At 39.3% G+C, this 20,972-nt stretch overlaps 1 protein-coding gene across 1 annotated transcript in view; it reads left to right on the top strand.

Annotated features, from left to right (window-relative positions):
* Window positions 1-20,972, top strand: part of LOC114229878 (ankyrin repeat domain-containing protein 26-like) — a 94,720-nt gene that overhangs the window by 35,310 nt on the left and 38,438 nt on the right. Inside the window, exons 16-23 of the mRNA XM_054724856.1 lie at window positions 6,653-6,829; window positions 6,938-7,111; window positions 7,223-7,326; window positions 10,058-10,151; window positions 15,605-15,781; window positions 15,894-15,997; window positions 18,711-18,768; window positions 19,742-19,844. Coding sequence (XP_054580831.1) covers window positions 6,653-6,829; window positions 6,938-7,111; window positions 7,223-7,326; window positions 10,058-10,151; window positions 15,605-15,781; window positions 15,894-15,997; window positions 18,711-18,768; window positions 19,742-19,844 — 991 coding nt within the window. The remainder of the gene's footprint in view (window positions 1-6,652; window positions 6,830-6,937; window positions 7,112-7,222; window positions 7,327-10,057; window positions 10,152-15,604; window positions 15,782-15,893; window positions 15,998-18,710; window positions 18,769-19,741; window positions 19,845-20,972) is intronic.

Here is a 20,972-nt window from a genome sequence, read left to right as displayed (position 1 = left end):
GAGACAGAAATCAGACAAGTGTTTCCCACAGACTGGGTAGGGGGAATGGGGAGTTCCTCTTTCATGGGAATGAGGTTCCCTTCTGGATTGGTGACAGGCTTTGGAATTAAATAGAGGTGATCATTGCACAACATGGTACATGTGCCAAATGTTTCTGAATTTTATACTTTAAAATGGTTTAGTTAATGTTTGGTGAAGTTTAATCACTAAGAAAAGAATACTGCCATAATTAATCAGTCAAATTAAGATCATGTTACACACCTTTCAAAACAATCCAATAGGCTCATTTAAAATGTGTCTTCTGGTAAAGGTTACATTGTTAATTTGCCAATTTTCTTATTTCTTGAGGTCGTCCTGTATTGCTATGAGTTTCCCTCTTTGGACTGATTTCACGTTGTCCCATAGGTGGACATGTTCTCATTTCATTTGTTTCAAGGTATCTTTTGATATCTTCCTTGATCTCCTTGTTAACACTCTTTCTTAACAGGTTATTTACCCTCCATGTGTTCGTGTGTCTTTGATTTCTAATTCGACACCATTTTTGGTGGAGAAGATGTGAGAATGATTTCACTCTTTTTAAATTTACTGATGCTTGTTTTATGGCCTTACACGTGGTCTTCCTAGGAATCTGTTCCTAGTGCACTTGAAAAAAGAGTTTTAGGTTAATAATGCTCTGAACATATAAATGAAATTCATTGGAGTTTTGGTTGGAGCTTTCAAGATATGTATATTTAACTTCTTCATTTTTTTTGAAATATATGTCTATTAATGTCAAAAGCGTATTGAACTTCCTAACTCTGATTGTATTGATATTTGCTTTATATGTTGAAGTGCTCCGTTGGTGGGTGCATATATGTTCATAAGGGTTATTTATTCTTATTGGATTGATCCCATATCATTATGTATTGGCCTCCTTTGCCTAATTTTATAGCCTTAGATTTAACTTCTATTTTGTCTGACGTAAGGATTGCTTTCCCTGCTGTTTTTGTGGTTTGCATTTTATTTATTTATTTGAATTTTATTGGGGTGCCATTGGTCAACATGAACATATAGGTTTCATGTGTGGATTACTAATTTACAAAACTTGTATATAAGACCATGTGCCCACCACCCAAAGTCAAATCTTCTCCTGTCACCTCATAATAGGACCCTTTTCTTCTCACAACCCCTCATTGTTTGCATTTGAAAAATTTATTTAAATATGTTTTATTGGTTTTACTTTTTAAATATATTGTATTGATTTCAGAGAGAGGAAGAGAGAGGTTTATACAGATGTAAACATTGATGAGTGAGAAACATCTATCTTCTACCTTCTGCATGCCCTCTTCTCGGGATTGGACCTGTATCCCGGGCATGTACCCTGACCAGGTATCGGAATAGTGACCTCTTGGTTCCTATATAGACACTTGAACACTCAGCAACACTGGCCAGGTGAACATTGTTTTCGTTGAATTTTTATTCATTGATTTTGGGAGAGAACAATAAAGGGAGAGACACAGAGAGAGAGAGATAGAAAGAGAGAATACTATGCATTTGTTGTTCCACTTATACATTCATTGCTTGCTTCTTATATATGCCCTAATGAGAGTTTGAACCAGAAAACTTGCTCTGTAGAAACAACACTAACCAGTTAAGCAACCAGGCCAGGGCCGTTTTTGTTGTATTTTCAGGAAATATCTTTTTCCATCCTTTACTTTCAGTATGTGTGTATCTTTTGCTGAGGTGATTCTTTTGTAGACAGCACATGTAGGGAACTTGTAGGGAACCAGAGGAGGCCCTGGTATCTGGAATTTATTTAACTTCTACAATTGAAACTTTGTATCCTGGACCAGAGCAAAGCCTCCTGCTTGCTCCGTGGATGGCTGCCATTTCTGTTGGGGTTAATTCACCTTCTATAATTGAAATTTTGTAGCCTTAAACAGAGGCCTGGGCCTGGCCAGGGTGTGCGGAAAGCTTTGCTTTCTCCGTTGCTGGGGACAACGCTGTCTTGCTCTCTCCAGCTCCGTGGCAGTCGCCATTTCTGTTAAGATTTGTTTACCTTCTATAATTGAAACTTTGTAACTTGAGTGGAGGCTTAGGCCTAGCAAGGGCAGGCTGTAAGCTTGGCTTCCTACGTTACCTGGAAACCTTGATCTCTGTAGCTGTAGTCATCTTGGTTGGGTTTGTTTGCGTACTCGCCCTGATTGGCTGGTGGGCGTGGCTGGTGGGTGTGGCTTCGGCCTATCAAAGGTGTGGTCAACTTGCATATTACCGTTTTATTAGATAGGATATATATATATACATATATCTGCTCTAATTCTGAAAGATTCCAATCTGAGCTTCATCTTATCTGCTGTTAATTTCTTCTGGTGTATTCTTCATTTCAGGTATTATATTCTTCATTTCTGAGTGATTAATTTAGATGATTTATTTATGCTTTTTTATACTTGCATTTTCATTGTCAAAGTTCTCAATATGTTCCTTATCATCTTTTTTTTATTATTTTTTTATTTAGGTATTATATGTGTACATATCTTACCATTGCCACCCCCCACCCCACTCCCATATATGCCCTCACCCTCCAGAGTTTTGCATCCATTGGTTATGCTTATATGCATGCATTCAAGTCCTTTGATTGATCTCTTATCTCTCCCACCTCTCCCTAACTTTCCCCTGTAATTTGACAGTCTGTTTGATGCTTTACTGTCTCTGTATCTATCTTTTTGTTCAAGTTTATAATGTTCTTTATTATGCATAAATGAGTGAGATCATGTGGTATTTTTCTTTCATTGACTGGCTTATTTCACTTAACATAATGTTCTCCAATTCCATCCAGGTTGCTGCAAATGATGAGAATTCCTTCTTTTTTGTGGCAGCATAGTATTCCATTGTGTAAATGTACCACAGTTTTCTGATCCAGTCATCTGCTGATGGGCACCTAGGCTGTTTCCAAATCTTAGCTATGGTGAATTGTGCTGCTATGAACATAGGGGTGCATATATCCTGTCTGTTTGGTGTTTCTAGTTTCTTCGGATATATTCCCAGGAGTGGGATTGCTGGGTCAAATGGGAGTTCCATTTTCAGTTTTTTGAGGAAACTCTATACTGTTCTCCACAGTGGCTGCACCAGTCTGCATTCCCACCAGCAGTGCCCGAGGGTTCCTTTTTCTCCGCATCCTCGCCAACACTTGTCGTTTGTTGATTTGTTGATGATAGCCATTCTGACAGGTGTGAGATGGTATCGCATTGTTGTTTTGATTTGCATATCTCGGATAATTAGTGACGTTGAGCATGTTTTCATGTGTCTCTTGGCCTTCCTTCTGTCTTCTTTTGAAAAGATTCTATTTAGGTCTGTTGCCCATTTTTTTATTGGATCATTTATCTTCCTTTTATTAAGTTGTATAAGCTGCCTGTAGATGTTGGAGATTAAACCTTTATCAGTGATGCCATTTGCAAATATGTTCTCCCATGCAGTGGGCCTTCTTGTTGTTTTGTTGATGGTTTCTTTTGCTGTGAAAAAGCTTTTTATTTTGATGTAGTCCCATTTGTTAATTTTCTCTTTAGCTTCCATTGCCCTAGGGGCCGTGTCAGTGAACAATTTCTTTTGGCATATGTCTGAGATTTTGCTGCCTGTGGATTGCTCTAGTATTTTTATGGTTTCCCGTCTTATGTTTAAGTCCTGTATCCATTTTGAGTTTATTTTTGTGTATGGTGTAAGTTGGTGATCAAGCTTCATTTTTTTGCATGTATCTGTCCAATTTTCCCAACAGCATTTATTGAAGAGAAGACTGTCTTTATTCCATTGTATGTTCATGCCTCCTTTTTCAAATATTAATTGAGCATAGTGGTTTGGGTCAATATCTGGATTCTCTATTCTGTTCCATTGATCTATATGTCTGTTCTTGTGCCAGTACCAGGCTGTTTTGAGAACAGTGGGTTTGTAATACAGCTTTAAATATGGTATTGAGATCCCTCCTACTTTATTCTTCTTTCTCAGGATTGCTGTGGCTATTCGGGGTCTTTTTTTATTCCAGATGAATTTTTGGAGAGCTCTTTCAAGGTCTGTGAAATATGCCATTGGTATTTCAATGGGGAGTGCATTGAATCTATAGATTGCTTTGGGTAGTATGGACATTTTAATGATGTTGATTCTACCAATCCATGAACATGGTATATTCTTCCATCTGTTTACATCTTATTCTATCTCTTTTTTCAGTGTCCTGTAGTTTTCCGTGTATAGGTCTTTTACCTCCTTAGTTAAGTTTATTCCTAAGTATCTTAATTTTTTTGGTGCGATTGTAAATGGGATTGCCTTTTTAGTCTCTCTGTCTGTAAGTTCACTATTGGTGTATAGAAAGGCCATAAATTTCTTGGCGTTAATTTTGTATCCTGCTATATTGCCGAATTCATTTATTAAGTCTATTAGTTTTTTGACGGAGTCTTTTGGATGTTTTATGTACAATATCATGTCGTCTGCAAATAAAGACAGCTTTACCTGTTCTTTTCCAATTTGGATGCCTTTTATTTCTTCTTGTCTAATTGCAATGGCTAATACTTCCAGTACTATGTCAAACAGGAGTGGTGAGAGTGGGCATCCCTGTCTTGTTCCTGTTCTTAGGGGAAATGTTTTTAGTTTTTGTCCATTGAGTATGATGTTTGCTGTGGGTTTATCACATATAGCTTTTATTATGTTGAGGTATGAGCCTTCTATTCCCACCTTGTTGAGAGTTTTATCAAGAAAGGGTGTTGGATTTTGTCAAATGCTTTTTCTGCATCAATTGATATGACTATATGATTTTTATCTCTCAATTTGTTTATGTGATGTATCACGTTTATTGATTTGTGGATATTGTACCATCCTTGCATTCCTGGGATAAAACCTACTTGGTCATGGTGTATGATCTTTCCAATGTACAGCTGGAGCCAATTTGCTAGAATTTTGTTGAGGATTTTGGCATCTATGTTCATGAAGAATATTGATCTGTAATTCTCTCCTTATCATCTTTGTAACCATGTTTGTCAGTTGTATCGGGTGCATACCTTGCCTCCATTTCATTTAGCTCCTTTTTTGGGGGATTTATCTCGTTTTGTGTGTGTGTGTGTGTGTGTGTGTGTGTGTGTGTGTGTGTGTGTGTTGTGTTTTCATTTGTGGCATCTTTCTTCTTCTCCCCATTTAAACTGCCTCCTCATATTTATTTCTACGAGTATGGGTAGATCAACTATACTTCCCAGTCTTAGTAAAATGGACTTATGTATTAAGTGTCTTGTCAGGCTCATTGACACAATCATTTCAGGAACACCAGTGCTAGGTGTTCCTGGAATGTCAGTTGCATGTGTCCCTTCTTTTGTAGAGTCTTGATGCTGGCCTGTTTGTGGATGGGGTTGATGCTCAGGCTGGCTAATCACAGTGTATGACTTGCTATGTGATGGCTGACCCCATGTCAAGTAATACACACTGGTATGTTGTGGTGCCTGTTGAAATCTTCATTTGGGTGTTCTGATTGTGGAGTAATTGCTTCATGTTCTGTAGCTCCACACTGGAGCCTCTTGTGAGGGAACTGTGTTTTAAATCAATGTCAGTCTCTACCTGTGACTTCCCTTGGGTGACCTGTGTGGAGCAACCAAGTGATGCAATGTTTGTGACTGCCTCTGCTAGGCCTAGGTGCACCAGGGAGAGGCCAAGCTGCATAGCAATGCCTCCTTCTACCAGCACTAAGCCTGTGAGGCAGCTAAGGACAAAGCATAAGTCTCTCTGAGATCCACCTCTGCCTACCAGCTTTCTGTTGGGGTCAGTCACTGAAAGAGCTCCCATTGGTATGTGAGTCCCATGAGGTAAGTGAGTCATCAGGTAGATGTGAATGGTGCTTACCATATTGATACAGACTCAAACTCAACTTCATTTCTGTGTGTGAGGCCACTGAACAGAAGACTCAGGCTTTTCAAATAGCAGCTATCACCCACCGGGTGCCCGTGGACCTAATGGTTTGTTGGCACCTCAAAGACTCTTTGGGGTAAGGTCAGCAGAATTCATCCAGCCCCAAAGATGAAGACTAACTTTGTGAAATTAGGGGAGCATTACTCAGTTTCCGAAATTGTACTTTAACAACTATTTGGCTTCACTCTGCTCCAATGTTGTAGTATGTTGGTTCATGTATTTTATAGATGCCACCACTTTTAATACCTTTGAAGATCTTAGAAAAAATGTAATAGGCAATATGGGAAACAATAGCCTCGTATAAAAAGAGGAAAACTTCCTGTTTTTTACTGAGGCAAAATGTCACATCTTCTAAATCTATCTGTGTAATGCAAGACCCAGGTAGGAAAGACAAAAGTGAGAAATTTAGGATCTTTGTCTTTTTATTTCATTGTCTCTGATCGATAAATGGCATGGGGGTGCAGAGCGGAATGTTAGTTAGCAAGGGGATTGCAATGTGAATAGGACCACAAAATTAAGAAAGCCCTTTTAGAAAACTTGGAAAATTCTGCCTCTATACAGAAACAGAAATGAAGCAGGATTTACAATTTCAATGACCTGTTATGATAAAATTAAACATTCAATATATTGTATTGATTCAAGTCAGTTTGATTTCATTAATATCATGAAATTGATGAAAACACAATCTTTTAAGGGATAAGGTAATAACAATATCTTTAATATCAAATATTCATCAAAGTCTGAAGGAGAAAAGAAGCAGACAATCAATGAAAAGGAAGTGTCAGTCAACATGGATGCTGGTGCTGGTGACAACAGTGACAGAAATGGATTGAGACCTCAAAGGAACAGTGAACAAACTGATACCCAGAAGCCCAATGATAAAGTTAATGAAAACAAGGTCTTTTTAATGAATAAGGTAATAGCAAAGGCAAATGATAAAGCCAAACGATAAAAGGAATGACAGCACAGTCTTCTTAATGAATAAGGTAATAACAGCATCCTTAATATCAAACTTTCATGAAAGGTTGAAGAAAAGAAGGAACAGACAAGTAGTAAAAAGGAAGAGTCAGGAAACATCTATGATGGTGCTGATGACAGTGACAATGATGGATTGAGTCAGCACAGCAACAGTAAAGAAACTGGTATCCAGCAGCCAAATGATCAAATTAATGAAAACACTGTCATTTTAATGAATAAGGTAAGAACAAAGCCTTTAAGTGATAAAAGCCAGAGGATAAAGCTAATGACAACACAGACTTTTAATGAATAATTTAATAACAATATGCTTAATATCAAACTTTCATCACAGATTGAAGAAAAGAAGGAGCACAGTGTTGGTGTGAGGCAGAAAAGCAACAGCAAACCAAGTAAAAAGCAGCAGCTTCCAATTATGAAGAACGTAGAGTCTGATAGGTAAGCCTATGGTTGTATTTAACAGTAGGTAATTATTCTTTTCCTACAAAACAAGTTTCAATTTGAGCTAATATTCATGATTCACGACTTTATATTTATATCAGAGAGTTTGAACCTTACTTGGTAGTCAGAAAAACACAAATCGTCAAACAATGAGTTACCATTATTTTACATTTAAAATGAGAATTATTTTATTTAAAAAATAAAAACCAGAATTGGCCCACGGGTGGAAAAGGCATACTTGTGCAATATTGGTAGATGAAATTGGCACATCTTTTACAAAGGGTAATTGAGCTTGTTTCTAAAATTCAGGTGTGTCATTCCTTTATTCCAAAATCTTCACTTCCAGAACTAGGTTGTACATGAAAACATGACTTGTATAAACATATACATATAGGCCCGGTGCACAAATTTGTACTCACATGGGTTCCCTCGGCCTGGCAGGCGATTGGGCCTATAGGGGCCTTGGAGGTTGGCCTGGGAAAGGGATCATGAGAGATTGGCCTGCGAGGATGATGACCAGGGGCAGTGGTAGAGGAAGTTTGGCGAGTCGGCTGAGGTGGTGTTAGTTGGAGCCATTGGAGGTTGGCTGGCCTGGGGAACTGATGCGGGAGGTTTGTCCTACCAGGGGATAGGGGGAAAAGGGCTGACAGACATTGGCCAGCAGTGAGAGGTTGTCTGTGGGACCTTACTAACAACCAGGAGCAGCTCCTGTGTTGAGCATATGCCCCTTGGTGGTCAGTGCACATAATAGTGATTGGTCGACCGTTTGTTCCATCATTTGGATACTTAGGCTTTATATATATATAGATAAAATATACAGTATGTAATTACATGTAGTATACTAGTATATATGCACATGTGTATATGTATACATGTGTGCCTATATATATATATATATATGAGGTGCATAAAATTCGTGCATGAGGTGGTGTCCATCAGACCAGCTTTCACTCTCTCAAATATGGGACACCTTGAGGGATGTTCGACTGCCTGTTTAGACCCAATCTTGGTGGGATCGGGCCTAAACTGGCAGTCAGACATCTCTCTCACAATCCAGGACTGTTGGCTCCCCACTGCTCACCTCCCTGCCTTCTTAATTGCCCCTAACCATTTCTGCCTGCAAGCCTGATAACCCCCTAACCACTCCCCTGACAGCCTGATTGATGTCTAACTGCTCCCCTGCCAGCCTGTTTGCCACCAACTTCCCTCCTCTTCCAGCGTGCTCACCTCTAACTGCCGCCCCTGCAGGCTTGATCACCTTCAACTGCCCTCCCTTGCAGGCTGGTCCCTCTCAACTGCTCTACCTTGCAGGCCTCGTTCCTCCCAACTGCCATCCTCTGCTGGCCAACTTGTGGTGGCCATCTTGTGTCCACATGGGGGCAGGATCTTTGACCACATGGCGGCAGCCATCTTGTGTGTTGGAGTGATGGTCAATATGCATATTATTCTTTTATTAGATAGGATAGAGGCCTGGTGAATGGGTGGGGGCCAGTGGGTTTGCCCTTAACCTTTTGCACTCGGATGTCGAGTGTGACTCGACACGGTTAGCATTAGAATAACAGAATTGAGAAAAAAACAAGTGAGTGCAAAGGGTTAAGGGTGTCCCAGAGTAGGATGGGGGTTCCCTTGTCGCATGGGGTGCCCTGAGCAAAGGGCCTGTGGTGGTTTTCAGGCCAGCAATGCCCCCTGGCGAATCAAGCATAGGCCCTGGCATCTGCGGTTTATCTATCTTCTACAATTGAATCTTTGTAGCCTGGAGTGGAGCCAAGCCTCCTGTTCGCTCCGTGGCAGCAGCCATTTCTGTTGGAATTTATGTATCTTCTACAGTCAGAACTTTGTAATCTTAAGCAGAGGCCAAGACAAGCCAGGGCTGCAGAAGTTTGGCATTTTCCATCATCCGGGACAACCCTAGCCTCCTGCTCTTCTAACTCAGTGGCTGCCGACATTTATTTTGGAAATTATTTACCTTCTATAATTGAAACTTTGTAGCCTTGAGTGGAGGCCTTGGCCAGCCAGAGTGTGTGGAAAGCTTGGCTTCCTCCATTGTCAGGGAAACCCAAGGCTCCCTTCTGCTCTCTTTGGCTACAGCCATCTTGGTTGGGGTTAATTTGCATAGTCGCTTTGATTGGCTGGTGGGTGTGGCTGGTGGGCATGGCTGGGGGCATGGCTTGTGGGTGTAGCAGAGTGATGGTTAATTTGCATATTACTATTTTATTAGATGGATTTATATATAATATTACATAATATTATATAAGCTAACAACATATACATTTGTTCCTTGACATTTGGACATTTAACTTTAACCATTTCAGGGAACTTACTGTATGGTTTTAAGGTAAAAGGAAAGGTTGGGATCTCCTCAATAAGTGGTTCATATGCTGAAAAAAAAATCAAGACTGCCATTTCTGACTGATTTTGATTAGTCTTTGAACCAGGGACAAATGATACAGAAGGGACAAAGAATCTTCCTACCTTGGTTTAAGTCATCAGATAAGTTCCAGTTCAGGGAATAAAAGTTATGTCAGCCAGTAAGTGGTGGAAACAAATTAATCCTAGACAGAGTGTTTCCTCATTAAATAGTTCATAGATTGGGAGAGGTGGCAGCAGAAATAGAAAACTTTTGCTTTTGCATTTTTAAACATAGGCCCAGTGTGAAGAATATAAAGAATCTTTATTTGATATACAGAAAGCTTATCTTTCACTTAAAATTTTGTTTCTCTTATTAAAGAAATGGATTCCCTCATTGGTACTGTGGATTTTATAGCAAACGTCGCATTGGCATTGCCGATTCATGTCCTACATCAGACAATGTCGTCTTCAAGGTAAAGTGCTCTCTTGTGAAATTAATTTTCTTGCTCTTAATTGAATTTTTGGGTAACACTTTTAAAATGTCCTAGTGGCATACCTATCATTGTTTTATGTTTGTAATGCAAAATTAGTGTTTTTGTAGTTAAATCCTCAAGCTGGGAAATGTTTTATTTTTGTTTTATTGATTTTTGAGAGAGTGGAAGGTGAAGGAAGGAAGGGAGAGAAAGAGAAACATTGATGTGATGGAGAAATATTGATTGGCTGCCTCCTGAAAGGAGGAAAGGCCCTGACAGGGATTGATCTGGCAACCTGTGTATATGGCCTGACTGGGATTTCAACCCATGACCCTTTAGTGCATGGAACTATGCTCCATCCACTGAGCCCCACAGTCCAAAGGGGAATATATATTTACTTTATTGTGTGATACCTTTTATATGCAATTTTCACAACAAGTGAGTCTATAGAGACAGAAATCAGACAAGTGTTTCCCAAGGACTGGGTAGGGGGATGGGGAGTTCCTCTTTCATGGGAATGAGGTTCCCTTCTGGATTGGTGACAGGCTGTGGAATTAAATAGAGGTGATCATTACACAACATGGTACATGTGCCAAATATTACTGAAGCTTATAATTTAAAATGGTTTAGTTAATGTTTGGTGAAGTTTAATCCCTAAGAAAAGAATACTGCCATAACTAATCAGTCGAATTAAGATCATGTTACACACCTTTCAAAACAATCCAGTAGGCTCATTTAAAACATGTCTTCTGGTAAAGGTTACATTGTTAATTTGAGATTTTTCTTATTTCCTGAGGTAGTCCTGTATTGCTATGAATTTCTTTGGACTGATTTCACGTTGTTCCATAGATTTTGGGTTGTCATGTTCTCATTTCATTTGTCTCAAGGTATCTTTTGATTTCTTCCTGCTTTCCTTGTTAACACTGTTTGATAACAGGTTATTTACCCTCCATGTGTTCATATGTAATTGATTTCTAGATTGACACCATTTTGGTTGGAGAAGATGTGAGGAATGATTTCAGTCTTTTTAAATTTACTGAGGTTTGTTTTATGGCCTTACACGTGGTCTTCCTAGGAATCTGTTCCAAGTGCAATTGAAAAACATTTATACCCTAGAGTTTTAGGTGAATAATGCTCTGAACATATCAATGAAATTCATTGGAGTTTTGGTTGGAGGTTTAAAATATATACATTTACCTTCTTCATTTTTTTTGAAATATCTATCTATTAATGTCAAAAGGGTATTGAACTTCCTAACTCTGATTGTATTGATATTTGCTTTATATATTGAAGGGCTCCGTTTGTGGGCGCATATATGTTCATAAGGGTTATTTATTCTTATTGGATTGATCTCATATCATTATGTATTGGACTCCTTTGTCTCGTTTGGGGCCTTAGATTTAACTTCTATTTTTTCTGATATAAGTATTGCTTTCCCAGCTGTCTTTGTGGTTTGCATTTTATTTATTTATTTGAATTTTATTGGGGTGCCATTGGTCAACATAAACCTATAGGTTTCATGTGTGGATTAAGCCAAATCTTCTCTTGTCACCTCATAATAGGACCCTTCTCTTCTCACAACGCCTCATTGTTTGCATTTGAAAAATTTATTTAAATATGTTTTATTGATTTTACTTTTTAAATATATTGTACTTATTTCAGAGAGAGGAAGAGAGAGGTTTATACAGATGTAAACATTGATGAGTAAGAAACATCTAGCCTCTACTTTCTGCATGCTCCCTTCTCGGGATTGGACTTGTATCCGCCCATGTACCCTGATCAGGTATTGGACTAGTGACTTCTTGTTTCCTATATAGACACTTGACCACTGAGCTACATTGGCCATGAGAACATTGTTTTTGGTTGAATTTTTATTCATTGATTTTGAGAGAGAACAAGAAAGGGAGAGACACAGAGAGAGAGATAGAAAGAGAGAATACTATGCATTTGTTGTTCCACTTATGTATTCATTGCATGCCTCTTATATATGCCCTAATGAGAGTTTGATCCAGAAAACTTGTTCTGTAGAAACAACAGTAAACAGTTGAGCCACCAGGCCAAGGTCGCTTTTGTTTGCATTTTCAGGAAATATCTTTTTCCATCCTTTTACTTTCAGTATGTGTGTATTTTTTGCTGAGGTTGTTCTTTTGTAGACAGCACATGTAGGGAACTTGTTTGCTTATCCATCTATGTACTCTATGTCTTTTCATTGGAGCTTTTTAGATATATACATTTACAGGAAATATTGATAGCTACTCACTTATTGCTATTTTACTCTTTATGATTATGTCCCCTGCCTTTTTTCTTTTACTTTATATAGAAATCCCTTTAATGATTCCTCTAATATTGTCTTTTTTGTGTGATGAACTCCTTTCGGTTACTTAGGAAGCTCTTTATCTCTTTTTCAATATTAAAAGGCAGCTTTGCTAGGTAGAGTAGTCTTAGATGTAGGTCCTTCTTTTTATATCACTTTGAATATTTTGTACCAGTCCTTGCCTGCCTGAAATGTGTCTGTTGAGAAAGCATCTAACAGACTTATTGAGGCTCCCTTGTAGGTAACTATTTGTGTTTTATTTCTGCTTCTAAGATCCTCTCTTTGTATTAAACTCTGCCATTTTAATTGTGAAGTAGATTGGAGTATGCCTGTTTCTGTTCATCTTGTTTGATACTCCCTTTTCCGCACTTCTTTATATTTTTCTTCACCAGGTGAGGGAAGTCTCAGTCATTGTATTTCTTTAAATAGGTTCTTAATTTTTGCTCTCACTCTCCTTTTTCTGGTACCCGTATAATGTGGATGTAGCTATGCTTTCTATCATCCCAGAAATTTCTTAAACTACTCTCATTAAAAGAAGAATATATATATATATGTAACATGTTTAGAGAAATACATATACATTTATCCTTTCTAATAAAAGAGTAATATTGCCCATCACTACAACATACAAGTTGGCCACCCCCCCACATAGTCAAAGATAGCTGCCCCCATGTGGAAACAAGATGGCCTCCACCAGATGGCCTACTTAGGAGGGCAGTTTTGGGTGATCAGGCCAGCAGAGTAAGGCCGTTAGGGGTGACCGGGTTGGCAGAGGAGGGCAGTTTGGGGAGACCAGGCCTCTCGCGAAGAACAGTTGAGAGAGACCATTCCTTCAGGGGAGGACAGTTGGAGGGGACTAGGCCTGCAGGGGAGAGTAGTTGGGGGTACTGTGCCTGAAGGGGAGGGCAGGTGTGGGCAATCAGGTCAGCAGGGGCGGGTAGTTAGGAATGACCGGACCTGCAGGGGAGGAAAGTTAAGGCAACCAAACTGGCAGGGGAGGGCAGTTAGGGCAATTGGGTCAGCCGGGGAGCAATTAGGTGTGGATGAGGCTGACAGGAGAATGGTTCGAGGCAATCAAGCAGGGGAGCGGTTGGAAGCCAGCAGTACTAGATTGTGAGAGGGATGTTTAAATGTTTTAAAGGGAAGTCGGACATCCCTCAAGGGGTTCCAGGTTGGAGAGGCTGGGCTGAGGGACACACCCTCCCTAGTGCACAAATTTTGTGCACCAGGACTTTAATATATATATATATATATATATATATATATATATATCTGCTCTAATACAGTATTTCTTGCTCCCTTTCTTATAACTGTAAGATTCCAATCTGAGCTTCATCTTATCTGCAGTTGATTCCTTCTTGTGTATACTTCATTTCCGGTATTATATTCTTCATTTCTGAGTAATTATTTTAGATTATTTATTTATGCTTTTTTTATACTTGCTTTTTCATTGTCAAAGCTCTCAATATGTTCCTTATCATCTTTGCAACCATGTTTGTTTGTCAGTTGTATCTGGTGCATAACTTGCCTCCATTTCATTTAGCTCTTTTGTGGGGGGATTTATCTCGTTTCGTGTGTGTGTGTGTGTGTGTGTGTGTGTGTGTGTGTGTGTGTGTTGTGTTTTCATTTGGGGCATCTTTCTTCTTCTCCCCATTTAAGCTGCCTCCTCATATTTATTTCTACGAGTATGGGTAGATCAACTATACTTCCCAGTCTTGGTAAAATGGACGTATGTATTAAGTGTCTTATCAGGCTCTTTGGCACAATCATTTCAGGAACACCAGAGCTAGGTGTTCCTGGAATGTCACTTGCATGTGTCACTTCTTGATGCTGGCCAGTTTGTGGATGGGGTTGATGCTCAGGCTGGCTGATCACAGTGTATGAGTTGCTAGTGAAGGCTGACCCCATGTCAAGTAATACACACTGGTATGTTGTGGTGCCTGTTGAAATCTTCATTTGGGTGTTCTGATTGTGGAATAATTGCTTCATGATCTGTAGCTCCCCACCGGAGCCTCTTGTGAGGGCACTGTGTTGTAAGTCAATGTCAGTTTCTACTGTGACTTCCCTTTTGTGACCTGTGTGTAGCAACAAAGTGATGCAGTGTTTGTGACTGCCTCTGCTAGGCCTAGGTGCACCAGGGAGAGGCCAAGCTGCACAGCAATGCCTTCTTCCTCCAGCACCAAGCCTGTGAGGCAGCTAAGAACAAAGCACAAGTCTCTTTGAGATCCACCTCTTCCTACCAGCTTTCTGTTGGGATCAGTCACTGAAAGAGCTCCCATTGGTATGTGAGTCCCATGAGGAAAGTGAGTCATCAGGTAGGTGTGAATGGTGCTTACCATGTTGATACAGACTCAAACTCAGCTTCATTTCTGTGTGTGAGGCCACTGAACAGAAGTCTCAGGCTTTTCAAATAGCAGCTATCACCCACTGGGTGCCCGTGGACCTAATGGTTTGTTGGCACCTCAAAGACTCTTTGGGGTAAGGTCAGCAGAATTCATCAGTCCCCAAATACGAAGACTAACTTTGTGAAAGTAGGGGAGCATTACTCAGTTTCCGAAATTGTACTTTAACAACTAATTGGCTTCACTCTGTTCCAATGTTGTAGTATGTTGGTTCATGTATTTTATAAATGCCACCACTTTTAATACCTTTAAAGATCTTAGAAAAAAAGGTAAAAGGCAATGCGGGAAACAATAGCCTCATGCAGAAAGAGGAAAGCTTCCTGTTTGTTACTGAGGCACATTGTCACATCTTCTAAATCTATCTGTGTAATGCAAGACCCAGGTAGGAAAGACAAAAGTGAGAAATTTAGGATCTTTGTCTTTTTATTTCATTGGCTCTAATAGATAAATGGCATGGGGGTGAGGAGGGGAATGTTAGTTAGCAAGGGGATTGCAATGTGACTAGGACCACAAAATTAAGAAAGCCCTTCTAGAAAACTTGGAAAATTCTGCCTCTATACACAAACAGAAATGAAGCAGTATTTACAATTCCAATATCGTGTTATGATCAAATTAAACATTCAAAATATTGTATTGATTCAAGTCAGATCAATTTCATTAATATCACGAAATTAAAGAAACAATCTTTTAAGGAATAAGCTAATAACAATATATTTAATATTAAACATTCATCAAAGCCTGAAGGAGAAAAGAAGCAGACAAGCAATGAAAAGGAAGTGTCAGTAAACATGTATGCTGGTGCTGGTGATAACAGTGACAGAAATGGATTGAGACCTCAAAGGAACAGTGAACAAACTGATACCCAGAAGCCCAATGATAAAGTTAATGAAAACAAGGTCTTTTTAATGAATAAGGTAAGAACAAAGCCTTTAAGTGATAAAAGGCAGAGGATAAAACTAATGACAACACAGAGTTTTTAATGAATAATCTAATAACAATATGCTTAATATCAAATTTTCATCAAAGATTGAAGAAAAGAAGGAGCACAGTGTTGGTGTGAGGCAGAAAAGCAACAGCAAACCAAGTAAAAAGCAGCAGCTTCCATATATGAAGAATGTAGAGTCTGATAGGTAAGCCTATGGTTGTATTTAACAGAAAAAAATTATTGTTTTCCTACAAAATAAGTTTCCATTTGAGCTAATATTCATGATTCATGATTTTATATTTATATCAGAGAGTTTGAACCTTACTTGGTAGTCAGAAAAACACAAATCAACAAACAATGAGTTACCATTATTTTACACTTAAAATGATAATTATTTTATTTAAAATATAAAAACCAGAATTGGCCCACGGGAGGAAAAGGCATAGTTGTGCAATATTGGTAGATGAAATTGGCACATCTTTTACAAAGGGTAATTGAGCTTGTTTCTAAAATTCAGGTGTGTCATTCGTTTATTCCAAAATCTTCACTTCCAGAACTAGGTTGTACATGAAAACATGACTTGTATAAACATACACATATACAGTCTGAGGCCCGGTGCACAAATTTGTTTGCAGGTGGGTTCCCTTTGGCCTGGTCGGCAATCAGGCCTATAGGGGCCTTGGAGTTTGGCTTGGGAAAGGGACCACGAGAGATTGGCCGGAGAGGATGATGGCCAGAGGGAGTGGCACAGAAAGGTTGGCCAGCCGGCTGGGGTGGTGTTGGTTGGAGCCTTGGGAGGTTGGCTGGCCAGGGGAGGGTCTGCAGGAGGTTGGCTGGCCTGGGGAACCAATGAGGGAGGTTTGTCCTAGCAGTGGAAAGGGGGAAATGGGCTGAAGGACATAGGCCAGTAGTGAGAGGTTGGCTGTGGGAGCTCACTAACAACCAGGGGCAGCTCCTGCATTGAGCATCTACTACCTGGTGGTCAGTGCACATCAGAGTGACTGGTCGACCGTTTGTTCCCTCATTTGGTCACTTAGGCTTTATATATAGATAAAATATACAGTACATAATTACATGTAGTATATTAGTATATATACACATGTGTATATGTATAATGTATATATATATATACATACATATATATGTATGTGTGTGTATATATACACACACATACATATATATACACACACATACACACACACACACACACACACACACATATATATATATATATATATATATATATATATATATATATATATATACATATATATATATATATATATACTAGAGGCCCAGTGCATGAATTTCATGCATGGGGTGGTGTTCTTCAGGCCACCATGTAACGTCTCCAATATGGGACCCCTTGAGGGATGTCTGACTGCCGACTTAGACCCAATCTTGGAGGGATTGGGTCTAAACGAGCAGTCGGACATCCCTCTCCCAATCCAGGACTGCAGGCTCCCAACTGCTCACCTCCCTGCCTTCCTGATTGCCCCTAACCACTTCTGCCTGCCAGCCTGATTGATGTCTTACTGCTCCACCCAGCTAGCCTGTTTGCCCCCAACTTCCCTCCTCTTCTGGCCTGCTCACCCCTAACTGCCCTCCCCTGCTGGGTTGATTGCCCCCAATTGCCCTCCCTTGCAGGCTTGTTCCCTCTCAACTGCCTTCCCTTTCAGTCCTGGTCCCTCCCAAATGCCCTCCCTGCTCGCCATCTTGTGTTGGCCATCTTGTGTCCACATGGGGTTAGGATCTTTGACCACATGGGGGCAGCCATCTTGTGTGTTGGAGTGATGGTCAATCTGCATATTATTTCTTTATTAGATAGGATAGAGGCCTGGTGCATGGGTGGCGGCCAGGGGTTTGCACTTAAGGGTGTCCTAAAGCAGGATGGGGGTTCCCTTGTGGCATGGGACAGCCTGGGTAAGGGGCCTGTGGTGGTTTGCAGGCCACCCCTGCCCCTGGCGATGCAAGCGCAGGCCCTGGTATCTGGGGTTTATTTATCTTCTACAATTGAAACTTTGTAGCATTAAGCGGAGGCTAAGACAGGCCAGGGCTGTAGAAGCTTGGCTTCCTCCATCGCCTGGGACAACCGTAGCCTCCTGCTCTTCCAGCTCAGTGGCTCAGGACATTTATGTTGGAATTTCATTTCCTTCTATAATTGAAACTTTGTAGCCTTGAGTGGAGGCCTCGGCCAGCCAAGGTGTGTTGAAAGCTTGGATTCCTCTATTGCTAGGTAAACCCAAGCGTCCCTCCTGATCTCCGTGGCTGTAGCCATCTTGGTTGGGGTTAATTTGCATACTCACTATCATTGGCTGGTGAGCATGGCTTGTGGGTGTAGCAGTGTGATGGTTAATTTGCATATTACTATTTTATTAGATAGGATTTATATATAATATTACATAATATTATATAAGCTAACAACATATACATTTGTTCCTTGACATTTAAACTTAACTTTCCACCATTTCAGGGAACTTACTGTATGACTTTGAGGTAAAAGGAAAGATTGGGGTCTCCTCAATAATTGGTTCACATGGTTAAAAAAATCAAGACTGCCATTTCTGACTGATTTTGATTAGTCTTTGAACCGGGGACAGATGATACAGAAGCAACAAAATATCCTCCTACCTTGGTTTAAATCATCAGATGAGTTCCAGTTCAGGGAATAAAAGTTATGTCAGCCAGTAAGTGGTGGAAACAAATTAATCCTAGACAGAATGTGGCCTCATTAAATAGTTCATAGATTGGGAGAGGTGGCAGCAGAAATAGAAAACTAAAACCTTTTTTGAAACATAGGCCGGTGTGAATCATATAAAGAATCTTTATTTGATATACAGAAAGCTGATCTTTCACTTAAAATTTTGTTTCTCTTATTAAATAAATGGATTCCCTCATTGGTGCTGTGGATTTTATAGCAAACGTCGCATTGGCATTGCTGATTCATGTTCTACATTAGACAGTGTGATCTTCAAGGTAAAGTGCTCTCTTGTGAAATTAATTTTCTTGCTCTTTATTGCATTTTGTGTAACACTTACTCTTAAAATTTCCTAGTGGTATACCTATCATTGCTTTGTTTGTAATGCAAAATTAGTGTTTTTGTAGTTAAATCCTCAAGCTGGGAAATGTTTTATTTTTGTTTTATTGATTTTTGAGAGAGTGGAAGGGGAAGGAAGGAAGGGAGAGAAAGAGAAACATTGATGTGATGGAGAAATATTGATTGACTGCCTCCTGAAAGGAGGAAGGGCTCTGATAGGGATTGATCTGACAACCTGTGTATATGCCCTGACTGGGATTTCAACCCAGGACCCTTTAGTGCATGGAACTATGCTCCATCCACTGAGCCCCTCAGTCCAAAGGGGAAAATATATTTACTTTATTGCGTGATTCCTTTTATATGCAATTTCCACAACAATTGAGTCCATAGAGATTGAAATCAGACAAGTGTTTCCCACAGACTGGGTAGGGGGAATGGGGAGTTCCTCTTTCATGGGAATGAAGTTCCCTTCTGGATTGGTGACAGGTTTTGGAATTAAATAGAGGTGATCATTGCACAACATGGTACATGTGCCAAATGTTTCTGAATTTTATACTTTAAACTGGTTTATTTAATGTTTAATCACTATGAAAAGAACTGCCATAATTAATCAATCTAATTAAGATCATGTTACACACCTTTTAAATCAATGCAATATGCTCATTTAAAACATGTCTTCTGGTAAAGGTTACATTGTTCATTTGCGATTTTTCTTATTTCCTGTGGTAGTGCTGTATTGCTAAGAATTTCCCTCTTTGGACTGATTTCACATTGTCCCATAGATTTGGGGTTGTCATGTTCTCATTTCATTTGTTTTAAGGTATCTTTTGATTTCTTCCTTGATCTACTTGTTAACACTCTTTCATAACAGGTTATATACCGTCCATGTGTTCGTGTGTCATTGATTTCTAGTTCGACACCATTTTGGTTGGAGAAGATGTGAGGAATGATTTCAGTCTTTTTAAATTTACTGAGGCTTGTTTTACGGCCTTACACGTGATCTTCCTAGGAATCTGTACCTAGTGCACTTGAAAAAATAGTTTTAGGTTAATAATGCTCTGAACATATCAATGAAATTCATTGGAGTTTTGGTTGGAGCTTTCAAGATATATATATTTACCTTCTTCATTTTTTTGGAAATATCTATCTATTAATGTCAAAAGGGTATTGAACTTCCTAACTCTGATTGTATTGATATTTGCTTTATATATTGAAGTGCTCCGTTGGTGGATACATATATGTTCATAGGGTTATTTATTCTTATTGGATTGATCCCATATCATTATGCATTGGCCTCCTTTGTCTCGTTTTATAGCCTTAGATTTAACTTCTATTTTGTCTGACATAAGTATTTCTTTCCCAGCTGTTTTTGTGGTTTTTCATTTTAGTTATTTATTTGAATTTCATTGGTGTGGCATTGGTCAACATAAACATATACGTTTCATGTGTAGATTAAGTCAAATCTTCTCTTGTCAACTCATAATAGGACCCTTTTCTTCTCACAACCCCTCATTGTTTGCATTTGAAAAATGTATTTAAATATGTTTTATTAATTTTACTTTTTAAATATATTGTATTGATTTCAGAGAGAGGAATAGAGAGGTTTATACAGATGTAAACATTGATGATTGAGAAACATCTATCCTCTACCTTCTGCATGCCCCCTTCTCGGGATTGGACTTGTATCCCGCGCATGTACCCTGACCAGGTATCGGACTAGTGACCTCTTGGTTCCTATATAGACACTTGACCACTGAGCAACACTGGCCAGGTGAACATTGTTTTTGGTTGAATTTTTATTCATTGATTTTGAGAGAGAACAAGAAAGGGATAGAAACAGAGAGAGAGAGATAGAAAGAGAGACTACTATGGATTTGTTGTTCCACTTATGCATTCATTGCTTGCTTCTAATATATGCCCTAATGAGAGTTTGATCCAGAAAACTTGTTCTGTAGAAACAATAGTAAACAGTTGAGCCACCAGGCCAAGGTCGCTTTTGTTTGTATTTTCAGGAAATATCTTTTTCCATCCCTTTACTTTCAGTATGTGTGTATCTTTTGCTGAGGTTGTTTTTTTATAGACAGCACATATATGGAACTTGTTTTCTTATCCATCAACTAGAGGCCCCGGCTCATGAAAATCA

This window comes from Eptesicus fuscus, chromosome 2 (assembly GCF_027574615.1).
Source record: "Eptesicus fuscus isolate TK198812 chromosome 2, DD_ASM_mEF_20220401, whole genome shotgun sequence".
Taxonomy (NCBI): Eukaryota; Metazoa; Chordata; class Mammalia; order Chiroptera; family Vespertilionidae; genus Eptesicus; species Eptesicus fuscus.
Note: the sequence above shows the minus strand (reverse complement) of the source record. Positions and strands in the feature narration are given on the sequence as shown.